General features: G+C 37.5%; 1 protein-coding gene across 1 annotated transcript in view; it reads left to right on the forward strand.

The window, feature by feature from the left end:
- Window positions 1-17893, forward strand: part of LOC111063758 (dmX-like protein 2) — a 478861-nt gene that overhangs the window by 176190 nt on the left and 284778 nt on the right. Inside the window, exons 34-37 of the mRNA XM_039435348.1 lie at window positions 3337-3461; window positions 4432-4455; window positions 12884-13047; window positions 14244-14405. Of these exons, the coding sequence (XP_039291282.1) occupies window positions 3337-3461; window positions 4432-4455; window positions 12884-13047; window positions 14244-14405 (475 nt within the window). The remainder of the gene's footprint in view (window positions 1-3336; window positions 3462-4431; window positions 4456-12883; window positions 13048-14243; window positions 14406-17893) is intronic.

Genomic DNA, 17893 nt, shown 5'->3' on the forward strand with positions numbered 1-17893 from the left:
GTAGGTTGGTACAGGATATGGGAAACGCAGGCAGAAGAATGTGGGATTGAATCACAGTATACTTACAGTACGGAAACTTGGCTATACCCTGATGTAAAATCCGCCATCTTGTTAGGAAGCGCCGCATTGTAATAGTATTGATGGTAGGTTCGGATCACTTTAATGATCCGGATCAATTGATCTCGTTCTCTGCCACGAGCCCATCAGAAGACCAGGATTGGAACTTCCCAAGGTCACGTGACGTGTTTTGTATTGGGGTCATGTAAAAAGCATTGGTTAGATAGGCGTTTGATTACAAGTTTCCATTCTGTATCTATTCTGTGATTGAATTGCCGGAATGGGAGATGGGCGTGCAGGGTGCGTGGAGGCAGAGATTGAAGAGTATCAATGAATTTATGAAGGACGAGTGTAGAGAGGATAGGATAGCACGTGCCAGACAATCTAGGCTGCATTACGTGTACTCTCGTCTCAACCCACTAACAGAGCGCAATAATTATTTGGAAAAGAATTTCACCCGAAATGAAATAGTTATTTGTGCAACTAGTGCGCAAAGTGACAGTTTGCTGCACCAAAAGAAACGTTTACGCCCGAGCCGTAGGTGAGGGCGGAATGGTTTCTTGAGTGCAGCAGAGGAACTTTGCGCACGTATTTCACATTAAGTTTTTCCTACAGTTACCATTGAATATGAAAAGTGGGTAATTATGGGTAAAATTGCCTGAAATGCATCAAATGTTTTTCTGTGTAATTTTATTATTGATAAAAACCTTAATCCTAAAATCCTAAAGTCCTCGTTGTCCTTGGTTATAATATATAATGAATAATAATTAGCGCGTTGTGCTTGGTTGCACCTCTGCTCACTATAGCAGCCACAGCAGTCACTGTTACCAACTTCATTTTGATTTTGCTGCACTGTTGCTCCATATAACCTACTAAGTATTTTGCGTTGCCATGTTGCAAATCTGGAGTGCAGAAAAATTTTTCCCGCACTAGAGCGGAAAAGTGATTCTTTGCGTTCTGTAATCAGTGCAGCAATGGCCACTTTTCAACGTAACTGTAGGAAAAATCTATAATTTTCAGATGGAGAGGAGGACTGTGGTATTTGAAGAAGAGTGTAGGACGGGAAGGGATACAGACGATTTGCACGTTGTGCAACACGAGGGAAGAAGAGGATATTCTACATTTTGTCCTGTATTAGGAGAGATGAGAAGGGTGATAGAGTTATATCAGAGGATAAGGTCTTTGAATTTTTGAATGGTGGCAATTGGAGGGCACTGATATTTGTTAAAAGTGCATGGGCGTACAGGAAAATTCTAATAGGAGAATATAATACGTAATCGCTTCTCTTACTCAAATACTGTAGTAGTAAAATTTCTTGCATGTATATTGTTTATATTTTCTATTTCAAATCGAAAAAAACGAATAAAAATCTATAATAAAATAACTCAACTTGGCAGACGGCCAACTGGTCATGTCAAAAAATATATATTATGTAAAAAAAAATCATGTATTGTGATGTTTTTCATATTTTGTTGCTCAATAAATATATCTCTATTCTATTCTATTCTATATATCATTGGCTTTGTTCTAATATGCGTTTTTTCTGCGATTAATGCCAAAATAAACAAGTTATCGAATTTACAAAAAATGTTACTTTTTTATTATTTATGAACGATATGGGGAATAAAATGTTTTATTTTGGAATGATACATTTTTTGAATTTTTAAGAGAAGTTCTAATAATATAGTCGAAACCGTTTATGATCTGGAAAGAAAACGGAGCACTTGAACAACACATAACTCGTCTATTAGACCACTTGAAAATTTCAGTTGCCACTTTTTCTCACTCTTAAAATAATCTTGACAAATTATATTGAAAAAGATTATCCAATTTTAATGAAAATAAAAAGGTGTACCTAACAGCCTTAATGGGCAATTAAACATATTGTCATGAATCCTAATATACAGGGTGATTACAAATGAAATAGACAGTTTGAATAGCTTGTAGAGAATTTATTATTTAAAAGTTTAGATCATTACTTACATGATTACATAGAAGAATTCTTGAAGTTTTTATTGAAAATTTACAGATGTTCAATGTGTGCACCATTTGCAACACGACAGATATCAACACGGTAGTCAAATTCTGACCACACACGACTAAGCATCTCACGGTTAACTGTAGCAAGAGCATTTGTGATTCGTTGTTTAAGATCATCGATATCAACAGGAAGCGGTGGTACGAAAACTCTGTCTTACATAGCCCCACAAGAAAAAGTCGCAGGGCGTTAGGTCCGGACTACGAGGTGGCCACGGCTGAAACACAACGTTTTCCTCACTTGCACGGCCGATCCATCGTCTAGGAAGATGTTCATCCAGATACCCTCTGACGTCTGAGTACCAGTGAGGCGGAGCTCCATCTTGTATGGAGTTGAGGCATTAACCATTCGGTTAACATGTCCAGATAAATTCTTCCGGTTACTGATGGTTCTTGGAAGAAGAAAGGCCCGTAAACCTTTTCACAAGATAAAGCGCAAAACACGTTCACTTTAGGAGAATCGCGTATATGCTGTACAGTCTCTCTTGGGTTTTCTGTTCCCCATACTCATACTCATTTCACACTAATGTGAAAAGTGCATTCATCACTGAAAATTAGGCGATTAAACAATGTGTCGTCATTTTCAAGACAATGTTGCATCTCTTGACAAAAATTTTTACGTACAACTTTATCATTGTCATTTAAACTTTGTACTAACTGCAATTTATAAGGTGTCATTTTCAAACGTTTCTGCAGAATTTTCCACACAGTAGGTTGAGGAATTTGCAATTCTAAACTCGCTGATCTAGTCGATTTTCCTGGACTTCGTACAAAAACATCACGAACACTATCAATTTTTTCTTCCGTAACAGAAGGTCTTCCAGTACTCTTCTTCTTACACACACATCCACTGCTTTCAAAACGTTCATACCAGTCATAAATTGATTGCCTTGTTGGTGGTGGTTTACCGTATTTTGTTCTGAAATGACGCTGCACAACAGTAACAGAGTTTGTTTTGGCTAATTCAAGAACACAATAAGCTTTCTCCACTTGAGTAGCGGCCATATTGCTAAACTAAACTGGCTGTTGTAACACGGAGCAGCCAACAATAGCCAGCAACAGTTCTACCAACATAAACTTTAAGAAATTCCCTACAAACCTATATCACTTACTATGTTGAAATACACCAGTTTAATTTTGTACAGGCTATTGAAGTTGTCTATTTCATTTGTAATCACCCGGTATATTTATTCTATATTCCTGTCTCAGTATTATTTAATGAATTACAATTTTTGTGCACAGATGTATATCAGGAACGTGTACTATTAGACAAGGAGCTGTTGTTGGAGGGTGTACAGATGAGGATAGCTTTACTAAACAGAGAGGATGGTCCAGATCTAGAACGCTCTCTGTCAGTTATGCAGCAGGTGAGTTCTCTCTACTTCTCGATCTTCTCTCGTACTAATCAGTTCTTTTCATTTTTTAATCTACCCTCGTATCTATGAATATTGATTCTCGATATTTTTTGGTACCTCTTTGTACCTATAGTGAGGTGGTCCACTTTATAATGGCAGTGAAGAAAGATACGAGAACAACGTTGCCGATCCTCTGTCTTGTCAATGCCTTTTACAGACGGTAGCTGATACAGGCACAGTATACAGTATGGAAACTTGGCTCGTACTCTGTAGCAAAAGTCCGCCATCTTGTTAGGAAGCGCCGCATTGTAATAGTATTGATGGTAGGTTCGGATCACTTTAATGATCCGGATCAATTGATCTCGTTCACTGCCACGAGCCAATCAGAAGACCAGGATTGGAACTTCCCAAGGTCACGTGACGGTCTAGTATTTGCGCCATGTAAAAAGCATTGGTTAGATAGGCGTTTGATTGACAGTTTCCATTCTGTACCTATTCTATGATACAGGTTTATTGATGTAATATTAACTGTTCATTCTCGTTTAAAATAATCAATCATATTTTATTTAGCAAGAAATTATATTTTTCAATAATTCCATGAGTTTTCAAATATTTTGTCAATTAATTCTACATTTTTAAAATACGATCTGGCAATAGAGCAAAGCGAGAAAGAGATGGCGCTATCCGCTTTGTTGAATGATAGACAAGGATAGCAATACCATTGCTAATCGAACACTGCCATTATAACGTGAACCTCACTATATAAATTAATTATCTGTATTCCTGATTCACTCTTGTACTAATTTATCAGTTCTCTGTATTTTCCGATCTCTCCCAGTATCTATAAATTTATTCTCTGTATATTTCGATACCTCCTTGTGCCAATTGATGTATTCTCTGTATGTTTTATCTCTTCTTGTACCAATCGATCTACTCTCTGCATTTTCTGATCTTTCTATATATATTTTCTTGAACATTTCAGCCGCTAATCGAATCTCGGCTTCAGGTAATTTTTTCAACCCTAAAAGCACTCATTTTTGTCAAACTTTGCATCAATTTTGGTTTTGGACCAATACAGAGTGGGACTTCCGAACTTTTAGGGCCGGTTTCCGAGCTCGGGATTCAGCCAAGTTCTAGACTGTAAACAGCTGGAGTCAGAAAATTGGCTTTCCGAAACGGGCCATAGCATCACAGGGGGGCGCGGCAGTCGAGACCGACGACATTCGAGGCCTACGACCGTAGAGGACTGTTTTACAGCCTCTACGGTCGTAGGCCTCGACTGTCGGGAGTGTACGAAAATTAGAGTGGCCTCAACTGTCGCCTAACGCAGGCGACATTTGAGGCCACTTTTTCAGGAGTCCTCTGCCGTCGCTGGTCTCGACTGTCGGGCCTGTACAAAAATTAGAGACTCGCTTGCAGCAGGCGACAGTTGAGGCCTCTTTTTCAGGAGTCCTCTACCGTCGCTGGTCTCGACTGTCGGGCCTGTACAAAAATTAGAGACTCGCTTGCAGCAGGCGACAGTTGAGGCCTCTTTTTCAGGAGTCCTCTACCGTCGCTGGCCTCGAATGTCGCTGGTCTCGACTGTCGGGCCTGTACAAAAATTAGAGACTCGCTTGCAGCAGGCGACAGTTGAGGACACATCCTGTGAATGTGTGAAATTGATAAAAGTTATTGATTTGTAACAGGATATTGATTTGTACAATAATATCCTACATCTATCATGAACTGAGAATTTGACATCCAAGTATCAAAAAGGTATTTACGAGTTTGAAAATTTCGTTTTTTATGATGAAGCAACTAAGGTTTATTTACAGTTGTAAAGTTGCAATACTTATTCATAATATGGAAGGAATAATGGGATATTATTCAATTGCTGGTAAATCCATACAAATTAAATGATAATATTCTTTTGGTGCTGTCTACCATTCTGGAGAGCCTAGCGCAAGCGACAGTTGAGGCCTCTTTTTCAGGAGTCCTCTGCCGTCGCAGGTCTCGACTGTCGGGGCTGTACAAAAATTAGAGTGGCCTCAACTGTCGCCTAACGCAGGCGACATTTGAGGCCACTTTTTCAGGAGTCCTCTACCGTCGCTGGCCTCGAATGTCGGGGCTGTACAAAAATTAGAGTGGCCTCAACTGTCGCCTAACGCAGGCGACATTTGAGGCCACTTTTTCAGGAGTCCTCTGCCGTCGCAGGTCTCGACTGTCGGGGCTGTACAAAAATTAGAGTGGCCTCAACTGTCGCCTAACGCAGGCGACATTTGAGGCCACTTTTTCAGGAGTCCTCTACCGTCGCTGGCCTCGAATGTCGCCGGTCTCTACCGTCGCTGGTCTCGACTGTCGCAGGACTCTTCTGTCGTTTTCCTCGTTTGACATCGACCCGCATCACAGAATAGGTACAGAATGGAAACTGTCAATCAAACGCCTATCCAACCAATGCATTTTACATGGCGCAAATACTAGACACGTCACGTGACCTTGGGAAGTTCCAATCCTGGTCTTCTGATTGGCTCGTGGCAGTGAACGAGATCAATTGATCCGGATCATTAAAGTGAACCGAACCTCCCATCAATCGTAGAGTGTTAGTGGGGAGGATATTTTTAATATTCTTTCCGAAGAATGGACATTGATATGTCCAAAGCTCCGCCAATTTATGTACATGCATTACAATATAATTATCTATAGTTATTATATTACAAATTGCTTTTTCATATCATATACAGTTCAATAATCATTTTCTTAGTCTATATTATGTAAATTCATCTATAATTTTGCTGTATTGTAAGCTATTGTGTATAAGTGTATAAGCCAGTATATATTGTAATCTACATAAATAAAGTACTCAATCAATCAATCAATCAATACGATTACAATGCGGAGCTTCCTAACAAGATGGCGGATTTTTGCGCCAGGAAACTAGCCAAGTTTCCATACTGTATGTTGTATACTATGATAGCATAGCCACCTCTAATACAAGGCCCCGGCCTACGATATTGCAACGTCGCAGTGTAGGCCTAGAATCTATTACATGATTGGTGAAAAAGATCAGCTTTTTCAAATCTTTTCCACCATCCATGTGGAGATTCTAGGCCTACACGAAAAAGATTTTAAAAAATACCAGCTGATCTTTTTCACCAATCATGTATTAGATTCTAGGCCTACGCTGCGAAGTTGCAATATCGTAGGACGGGGCTTTGTAGCCTATTAGAGGTGGCTATGGCCGTTGTCGCAGTCCACGTTTAAACTAAATTTCGAAAAACTAGAAAATTGAACACAAAATAAAATCAAGAGAAAATAGTCTAAAGTTTCAGCTATTTTTAATTATTTATGAGTGTTTCATTTCATCAAGGAAAAACGTTTCCAATTATAGAAATGAGAAAATCCTATTATATTAAGCGAGCAATTTCTGTATTTATATATCTGGTTATTTTTATATCTGGTTATTTATGTTTAACGGATCTGGAAAACGGCTCCAACGATTTTCACGAAATTTGGAACATAGTAGGTTTATTCGATTGCACTAGGTGTCATCCTTGGGAAAACTCGCTGACCGACATTAAAATAGTTATTTGTGCAACTAGTGCGCAAAGTGTCAGTTTGCTGCACCGAAAGAAACGTTTACGCCCGAGCCGTAGGCTCGGGCGGAATGGTTTCTTGAGTGCAGCAGAGGAACTTTGCGCACGTATTTCACATTAAGTTTTTCCTACAGTTACCATTGAATATGAGAAGTGGGTAATTATGGGTAAAATTGCCTGAAGGCATCAAATGTTTTTCTGTGTAATTTTATTATTGATAAAAACCTTAATCCTAAAATCCTAAAGTCCTCGTTGTCCTTGGTTATAATATATAATGAATAATAATTAGCGCGTTGTGCTTGGTTGCACCTCTGCTCACTATAGCAGCCACAGCAGTCACTGTTACCAACTTCATTTTGATTTTGCTGCACTGTTGCTCCATATAACCTACTAAGTATTTTGCGTTGCCATGTTGCAAATCTGGAGTGCACAAAAATTTTTCCCGCACTAGAGCGGAAAAGTGATTCTTTGCGTTCTGTAATCAGTGCAGCAATGGCCACTTTTCAACGTAACTGTAGGAAAAGATAATTCATCCTTGGCTGAAACAGCTGTGGATTGTAAAAAAGTGAGTGAGCGAGTGAGTATGTGGAAAAACAAAATATCGCTTCCCCGAAATTCATAAGATGACGTATGAAATTTATACGATGAAATTTAAACACAAGATGTGAAATTTAAACACAATCATTTTAGAGAATTGTGTTCTGTTTATCAATAAATAAAAATAACGAGCGAAAATCGGTGCCCCGATCATAAAAACTACGACCACGCCCCGTTTCGGAAAGCCAATTTTCTGACTCCAGCTGTTTGAAGTCTAGAACTTGGCTGAATCCCGAGCTCGGAAGCCGGCTCTAAATTCTACAAACCATGGCATATCTTCTTATGCTATATTTCTTTATGCTTCTACCCTACACTATATATGCTCCACTATGTTTTGACCTATGTAGCACTGATTATGTTTCTCGAAGATTGAGTACAATTCTGAATGTATATTATTTTCTGCACAATAGAATGATATATTAATATTATCTCACCGATAGTAAGTGATATACGTGGTAATTCATCTTGAAAATGATTGTTATAATTCTTCATAACAACACGATCCGAATTTTGAATGTGATTCTCTCATGTTGTATATATAAGTTATGTTGTAATTTTTGTATTTTTATTATGGCTTGTGTTGTTATTCTTGTGTTTTTCCTATGTTTTTTGTTTTATTTTTGGTGATTTTGATTTGAAAATTGAAAGGTTTTTGCATGAAAAGCACTCAATGTTTCTACTGAGAATGAATTTTACATTTAGTCGCACAGTGAAGAAATAATACAATAATAAATTACGATTAATGTCTTTAAATCATAATTGAATAATTCATTCATAAGATTGTAACAACATGATTTCTTATTTATTATCTAATCTATCTAAAGGTGCATACAGATATACGCGCCACGAACATGAGCAATTCACTTCTAATCAGCTGATTATATCTGTATTTTTACAGAAACTGTAAGATACAGATATAAAAAACTTGACATCAGCTGATTAAATAGTTATTTGTATATCTAGAGTGAAAAGTACGACTTTTTCTCCCTGTGGGAAAAAGTTTGAAGCCCGAGGCGAAGCCAAGGGCAACAATTTTCCTGAGGGAGAAAAAGTATTTTTCGCTCGTGATGTACACAACATTTTTCCTCCATCTACATTTTTTTATAGAAACTGCAAATAAAATCATTCTAATAACTTACGTTTTGGTGACAATGATTCCTAACAACATAACCTAAATCTAAAACCTAAACTAAGGTCGTCTGATTGGCACTGCCGATTGCGCTATCTATCGGCAAAAGTTGTAACAATTATATCAGCTGGGCAGCTACCAAAAATGGCTGACTCCAGATCACGCGGTTCAGATTTGAATTGCAGATCAAAATATTTGTTGGCTGCTATTTTGAATAGAAATAAAATATTTTTAAAATTGTATAAATTTTTATCGTCTACTAATATTAAGAATATAATAATTATCATACAAACATATATTTCATGAGTTGATCAAATTTCTGGTTGTGGTATCGAATTCAGTTGACTCAATGACAGACACCTCTATTATGCTTTCTCATCTGAGCTAAGACCTTCTAACCTTGCTAGGCTGAATGATAAAAAACTACTGTTAACTGCTTACCATGGACTTATACTATCTCATATTAGGTATGCTATTTTAGTATGGGGTAATTCATCTCAACAAAATATGGACAGGGTGTTTAAGATTCAAAAGAAGGCACTCAGATGTATAGAGAAAGTGAATAGGTTAGACTCTTGTAGGCCTTTATTTAAAAAGCTTGGTCTATAACTGTGCCATCTTTGTATGTATATGAAGTTGTAATGCATGTGAAAACGAGTGGTGTGATCCAGAATTCAGATGTTCATGAGTATAATACGCGAAACAGAGCAGATTATCATATAATGGGTCACAATAGTAGGTTATTTGAACAAAAACAGATTATATTGGTAGGAAATTTTATAACAAGCTACCTCAATCTTGAAAAGTAATGATGATTTGAAGATTTTCAAAAACAAATTAAAAAATATTTAGTTGATAGAGCTTTTTATAGTGTACAAGAATTCCTTTCAAACCTAAACTAGGTTGAACTACTTGTCTTATACTCCATGACTGGAGTCTTTAGGACGTAATCTTAAAAAAAAAAAAAATTACAATATAAGTTTTAAAATAGAGATGCTCCCCATGTTATTTAAATGGAGTCACTTTTCCTCCCTAGGGAGTTTTTCTGTTTTTTACTACCGAGAGCGAAAAAGTGACACTTTAGTATTATGTTTCAGGGAGTAAAGTAAGTACTTTAGACAGTAGGTGGAGGAAAAAGTGAATTGCTCATGTTCGCGGCGCGTGAATCTGTACGCACCTTAATATACGGTAGTAAATTATTATGATTTCTCACCACTATGGGTCTTTACATTCATTATTTTGTTTCCTGAATAAAGATTTTGCAGTAACACGGTTATTATGCTATTCATATTATGATACTAGCAGGTAGCCCGTGCTCCGCAACGGTCTTCTTATATAAAACACTTGAAAAACTTTATACTTGACTACTGAGATCTTGAAGAATTTAAAATAAACCTATAACCATCCTCATTCAACTTTGTGTATCAAGTTGATACTGTAACATGGTGATACTGTATCAAATTGTGTTGATACTGTAACATATCCTCGGTCAACTAAAAATCTATTTATGCAAAATTTCAAGTAAATCAGTTGAGTAGTTGAGACGTGATGATGCGTCATTCGTGAATTTCCTATCCCCTACGTTTGTAAGGAGATAAGTATTAATGATTGGCATCTAACCCGTGCTTCACAAGGGTCTAATCAAAAAATTGACAAACTGAAAACTGAAGAATTGAAAAGAGGCCTATAACCATCCTCGGTTAACTAAAAATCTATATGCATAATTTAAAGCTAATCAGTTGAGTAGTTGAGACGTGATGATGCGTCATTTGTGAATTTCCTATCCCCCAAGTGTATAAGCCAGCTCTTTCCTTTATTTTTTTATCCATTCTTTATTGATTCATACAATAAGTACATTACAAAATGGTAGGAAGAGAAAAAATGAGGTAACCTTGTGCTATTCCTCTCCCAAATTTAGATAAGGTTACACACAGTCCGAAATAGGTCAAGTCTTGTAGTTGTCCACTTCACAAAATTTTCAGTTCTTAATTATTCTCACAAAGTAGATTTTCAAATTCTGATGCTTATAATATTATAGATTGATGGTTTAATTGATTTATATTATAGGTAATTGACCGAGCGAAGTGAGGCGAAGTCGACGTTTGGCATTTCTCTTAATGTTTTAATGTTTGAATGATTAAATAGAATAGAATAGAATGTTTATTTTCGCCAAAATTACATAATAGTTACAAAACATGAATGATTTGGCACAGCCAGCAAAGTTAAACTTGTGCGCTAGCTGTGAGTTCATAAAGCAAACAGTACGAAGTAGCCTATAAAAAAGGCTACATATGTTGCCTAAATGTTTATATGTTGCGCATTTACGGCGAAACGCGGTAATAGATTTTCATGAAATTTGACAGGTATGTTCCTTTTTTAATTGCGCGTCGACGTATATACAAGGTTTTTGGAAACTTTGCATTTCAAGGATAATATAAAAGGAAAAAGGAGCCTCCTTCATACGTCAATATTAGAATTAAAATCAGACTATAGAATTATGCATCATAAATCAGCAGTCTAGTGGACTATAATACTACCCGTTCAAAAACATAGAACATCTTGAAAATGTATCTTTCCATCAACGTTAGTAGACAGTTGACTATAATACTACCCGTTCAAAAACAACGAACATCTTGAAAATGTATCTTTCCATCAACGTTGTAGACAGTTGCAGCCAGACCTGATAACAGCGCTCACACTCACATTCCGGGACGACACGTCACGGTACGATAGAACAAAAAGCTCTATGTTTATTTAGGATTTTTTCTAGACATTTTAAATTGATAAATTATTTACTAGTAGTATTGTGAACAGTAGATCTCACGCAGTATTCTCATCCACAAGTACCTGATTGAAACTATAGACCTTATGGAAAGACAGCAATAGACTGGCTTCTCCACACATCTGTATAATCACTTTTTAGCTGATTTATGATTAATAATTCTATAGTCTGATTCTTACTTTCCTTGCCCTATTACCATAGGTAAGGAAAGTATTGCTTTCCGAAAAAAATTAAGGTGCCCCAATTTCTAAATTTCTATACATTTCAAGGTCTCCTGAGTCCAAAAAAGTGGTTTTTGGGTATTGGTGTGTGTGTGTGTGTGTGTGTGTGTGTGTGTGTGTGTGTGTGTGTGTGTGTGTGTGTGTATGTATGAGTGTATGTGCGTCTGTGTACACGATATCTCATCTCCCAATTAACGGAATGACTTGAAATTTGGAACTTAAGATCCTTACGATATAAGTATCCGACACGAACAATTTCGATCAAATGTGATTCAAGATGACGGCTAAAATGGCGAAAATGTTGTCAAAAACAGGGTTTTTTGCGATTCTCTCGAAAACGGCTCCAACGATTTTGATTAAAGTTATACCCATAATAGTCATCGATAAGCTCTATCAACTGCCACAAGTCCCATATCTGTAAAAATTTTAGGAGCTCCGCCCCATCCATGCAAAGTTTGATTTTAGATTCTCAATTATCAGGCTTCAGATACAATTTAAACAAAAATTTTCGAGTGGAAAAGATTGAGCATGAGAATCTCTACAATTAATGTTCAGTAACATTTTCACCTAAAATTAAAAATAAGCTTGAAATTCGAGAAAATGTGATTATCCAATATTGCAAACTGTTGGCAACTGTTGATTCTATTAAATGAGTCACTTTGAAGAGATAGCAGACCTCGTGTGTCTCCAGCGTTATCGCCCTGTCACCAGCTGGCTCAAATCTTTGAATAGTAGACTTGAGATGCGCGGGAACACTAGTGTCAGGTGATCAATTTTCATAACGGCAAGAAAAGTTGTGTGAGTGCGCCACACCAGATTTTTACTCTAATATTGGCGTCTGAAGGAGGCTGCTTTTTCTTTTTATATTATCCTTGAAATGCAAAATTTCCAAAAACCTTGTATATACGTCGACGCGAAATTAAAAAAGGAACATACCTGTCAAATTTCATGAAAATCTATTACCGCGTTTCGCCGTAAATGCGCAACATATAAACATTTAATCATTTAAACATTAAGAGAAATGCCAAACCGTCGACTTAAATCTTAGACCTCACTTCGCTCGGTCAACTAGTATAGATTGATGGTTTAATTGATTTATAATATTATGGATTAATTGATTGGTTGATTTATAGGTACAACAAGCCCGCTGGAGCAGAGAGGTTCAACAACTGCTATTCCTGAAGAGTTGACCTTGGATTACGCTGAGATAACCTCCATACCTCCTCTACCTCTATGGACTTTACTAGCAGCTGATAAGGAGTCACTCACTAAAGTACAGGGCAGCGATGATCACAAGGCTAGTATTATATTTTATTTATTTATTCATTTTAATTCAATTATTAACAAATCAATTATCATCTACTCTGAAGATAGGATTAATCATATAATCTATATATATAAAAGCGAAATGGCACTCACTCACTGACTGACTGACTGACTCACTCACTCACTCACTCACTCACTCGCAGAACTAAAAATCTACCGGACCAAAAACGTTCAAATTTGGTAGGTATGTTCAGTTGGCCCTTTAGAGGCGCACTAAGAAATCTTTTGACATTATTTCAACTCTAAGGGTTGTTTTTAAGGGTTTAAAGTTCGTCTTTTAGCATGTATATTCTTCTTCTCCCAATCTCTTAATTATAATTGAAATTTCCATATCATTATGTTACTATAGAACTATAATCTAGATAGAGTACCTCTTCGAAACAGTTGTTAACTGGCAACTAAATTAATAATTTTGTCAGGTTGGCATTAAGTTGAGTTGACTTTGTTAGGTTGGCACCAAGTTGAAGATTTAAATGCATTTATCGCGGAAAAATTGATTGGGCACTGCTACTTCAATCCTGGGAATATTATATTACTAGCCGTCAGGCTCGCTTCGCTCGCCATATCCGTTTAGCCAGACGTTTAGTCTGGACCCCCGACTGGATCGTCCTAACATATGATAAAAATGCTCAAATGAAAAATGCAGGCGAGCGAAGCGAGCCTGCTGATCTCATTCCTGGACGATCCAGTTGGGGGTCCAGGGGGCGGAGCCCCCTGGCTAGACGGTTATGGCGAGCGAAGCGAGCCTGACGGCTAGTATAGAATATTATTCATTATCAATCAGTTGACAAGTGAATTTCTCATTGCATGCATTACACAGATGTCTGGAGAAGCCGGTGAACAGGTGACACCAGATACTCTTGTGGATGAGAAAACTGCGTGAGGTCTACTGTTCACAGACTACTAGTATAAATAACACTAGATTCAAAAGTATCAATTGTAGGAAATATCGATCGTAGAAAATATCGATTGTAAAGTTATCGATTGTAGAATATATCGATCGTAGAAAATATCGATTGTAAAGTTATCGATTGTAGAATATATCGATCGTAGAAAATATCGATTGTAAAGTTATCGATTGTAGAATATATCGATCTTAGAAAATATCGATTTTACTCGAAGTATCGACTGTTCAATTAATAATCGACTGTTTCGTTCGATTTTCAGGACTACAACGACCTGTTTGACGGCACAGCTGGATTTGGAGATGAGTCTTTGGACGATCTGTTGGATAATGACGACGAATCTGATTCCCCAATGAAGAGAGATCGCAGACAATCGGCCAGCGGAGAGAAACAGGCAACATTGTCTCACTTTGGGCCCAGACAGGTTAGTCGAATCATAGAGAAAAGATAGCATAAGAAGATATGCCATGGTTTGTAGAATTCATCCAAAGTTTGCAAGTTTTGTATCAAATTATGGTGTTGTGTATCAAGTTGAGATGATACTGTATCATATATTGTGGTGATACTGTATCATAATGTGAGTTATACTGTATCATTTATGGTGATATGCCATGGTGTTGGACCGTTATGTTGCAAATGTGAGTGTTAACTGAAGCCGATAGTCCTAGTAGTTGTTTTTGGTGAAGCTATGTGACGCTGGTAGTCTCTCATACTGTGCCCTTCTTACACTCTTACACTCCCAACAACACACTAATAATAGACAGTGTATAGGGTGTCTATGTTGCAAATGTGAGTGTTAACTGAAGCCGATAGTCCTAGTAGTTGTTTTTGGTGAAGCTATGTGACGCTGGTAGTCTCTCATACTGTGCCCTTCTTACACTCTTACACTCCCACACACACTAATAATAGACAGTGTATAGGGTGTCTATGTTGCAAATGTGAGTGTTAACTGAAGCCGATAGTCCTAGTAGTTGTTTTTGGTGAAGCTATGTGACGCTGGTAGTCTCTCATACTGTGCCCTTCTTACACTCTTACACTCCCAACAACACACTAATAATAGACAGTGTATAGGGTGTCTATGTTGCAAATGTGAGTGTTAACTGAAGCCGATAGTCCTAGTAGTTGTTTTTGGTGAAGCTATGTGACGCTGGTAGTCTCTCATACTGTGCCCTTCTTACACTCTTACACTCCAAACAACACACTAATAATAGACAGTAGTCGACAGTAATCGGAGAAGAAATTTGCAACATAACTGTCTTTTACCATCGGATATCTTGAAAGCAGCAAAGTCAAAATTTGTGTTCAAAACAATCCCTCCAAGTTTCTTTGTGAATTGGTCTATTGTTGCAAAACTGAAGATTTCACACTCAACACTAAAGCTGCTGCAACTGTAGTGGGAAAATGGGAAAATTTGCGAAATTGTACCTAGGTCCGGTTGCATAAATGCCGGTTAAATTTTAACTGCGATCAACTCTACGAGAACCAATCTGAGAAGACTATTTTGTAAAGACAGCTTCTCGTGAAATTAATAATAGTTAAAATTTAACCGGCTTTTGTGGAAACGGCAATTATAGTTGAAGAGAATATAAGTTGAAGTATGAAGAAGACAACCCAATGTTGAATATGCTAAAATTAATGTTTACAATAAATATAAATAATTATTGTTAAACGAAAATCCAAATTAAATGCTGTAAATCACCCCAAAGACTTCTGCTACTGCAAATATTGACAACAGGGTAAACAGCTAGATGGAAATTCAATGAGCGCTACTATTCAAAAATTATTTGTCAGCCCGGGAATCGAACCCTGTACCTCCTAATTGCCGTCAGGAATGCTACCCTTACACCAAACTGACAATCTCTGGATAGCAGCGCTCATTTTATACTTGGTTCGATTCCCGGGCTGACAAATAATTTTTGAATAGTAGTGTCATAGAGAAACAATAGCATAAGTAGATATCCCATGGTATAGGGCGTTTATGTCGCAAGTTTTACTGTTATCTCAAGCCGATTACTGTCGATTATTGTAGATTTCTACTGTTTTGACTGGGCAAGAGTGTATGAACGGCACAATATGAGAGACTACCAGCGTCATAAAGCTTCACGGGGAAGAACTAGATTGAGATAACAGTAATAGTTGCGACATAAACGCCCTATACCATGGCATATCTACTTATGCTATTGTTTCTCTATGGAACTACTATTCAAAAATTATTTGTCAGCCCGGGAATCGAATCAAGTATAAAATGAGCGCTGCTATCCAGAGATTGTCAGTTTGGTGTAAGGGTAAACATTCCTGACCAGCAATTAGGAGGTACTGGGTTCGTCTCCCGGGCTGACAAATAAGTTTTGTAAAGTAGCGCTCATTGAATTTCCATCTAGCTGTTTACCCTGTTGTCAATATTTGCAGTAGCAGAATCCTTCGGGGTGATTTACAACATTTTATTGGGATTTTCGTTCAATAATAATCAACAATTCTTTAGGATTTGATTTAATTGCAATATCTCAGTAATTGCCATCTGTAAATATTGATTCATTTTGCAGGGTCGCCTTTTATCGCGTCTGTTGACCCACACACATTTGCCAGGCCTCTCGAGCCTCGACCAGATGCATTTGCTGAAGCTATGTGACGCTGGTAGTCTCTCATACTGTGCCCTTCTTACACTCTTACACTCCCAACACACACTAATAATAGACAATGTATAGGGTGTCTATGTTGCAAATGTGAGTGTTAACTGAAGCCGATAGTCCTAGTAGTTGTTTTTGGTGAAGCTATGTGACGCTGGTAGTCTCTCATACTGTGCCCTTCTTACACTCTTACACTCCCAACAACACACTAATAATAGACAGTGTATAGGGTGTCTATGTTGCAAATGTGAGTGTTAACTGAAGCCGATAGTCCTAGTAGTTGTTTTTGGTGAAGCTATGTGACGCTGGTAGTCTCTCATACTGTGCCCTTCTTACACTCTTACACTCCCAACAACACCTAATAATAGACAGTGTATAGGTGTCTATGTTGCAAATGTGAGTGTTAACTGAAGCCGATAGTCCTAGTAGTTGTTTTTGGTGAAGCTTTGTGACGCTGGTAGTCTCTCATACTGTGCCCTTCTTACACTCTTACACTCCCACAACACACTAATAATAGACAGTGTATAGGTTGTCTATGTTGCAAATGTGAGTGTTAACTGAAGCCGATAGTCCTAGTAGTTGTTTTTGGTGAAGCTATGTGACGCTGGTAGTCTCTCATACTGTGCCCTTCTTACACTCTTACACTCCCAACAACACACTAATAATAGACAGTGTATAGGGTGTCTATGTTGCAAATGTGAGTGTTAACTGAAGCCGATAGTCCTAGTAGTTGTTTTTGGTGAAGCTATGTGACGCTGGTAGTCTCTCATACTGTGCCCTTCTTACACTCTTACACTCCCACAACACACTAATATAGACAGTAGTCGACAGTAATCGGAGAAGAAATTTGCAACATAACTGTCCTTTACCATCGGATATCTTGAAAGCTGCAAAGTCAAAAATTGTGTTCAAAACAATCCCTCCAAGTTTCTTTGTGAATTGGTCTATTGTTGCAAAACTGAAGATTTCACAATCAACACTAAAGCTGCTGCAACTGTAGTGGGAAAATTTTCGAAATTGTACCTAGGTCCGGTTGCATGAGTTCGGTCGAATGAGTTCTGTGTCAAATGAGATGTATAATATTATTAATTATTATCAAATGAGTTGTGTATCAAATACTAAGTTCCGTATCAAATGATTTAAGTTTTGTATCAAATAAGCTGGGTTGTTTCAAATGAGTTTTGTATCAAATACTGACTTCCGTATCAAATACGTTGAGTTCTGTATCAAATGAGATGTATAATATTATAATCAAATGAGTTGTTTATCAAGTACTGAGTTCCGT

The sequence above is a fragment of the Nilaparvata lugens genome, chromosome 9, assembly GCF_014356525.2.
Source record: "Nilaparvata lugens isolate BPH chromosome 9, ASM1435652v1, whole genome shotgun sequence".
Classification (NCBI taxonomy): domain Eukaryota; kingdom Metazoa; phylum Arthropoda; class Insecta; order Hemiptera; family Delphacidae; genus Nilaparvata; species Nilaparvata lugens.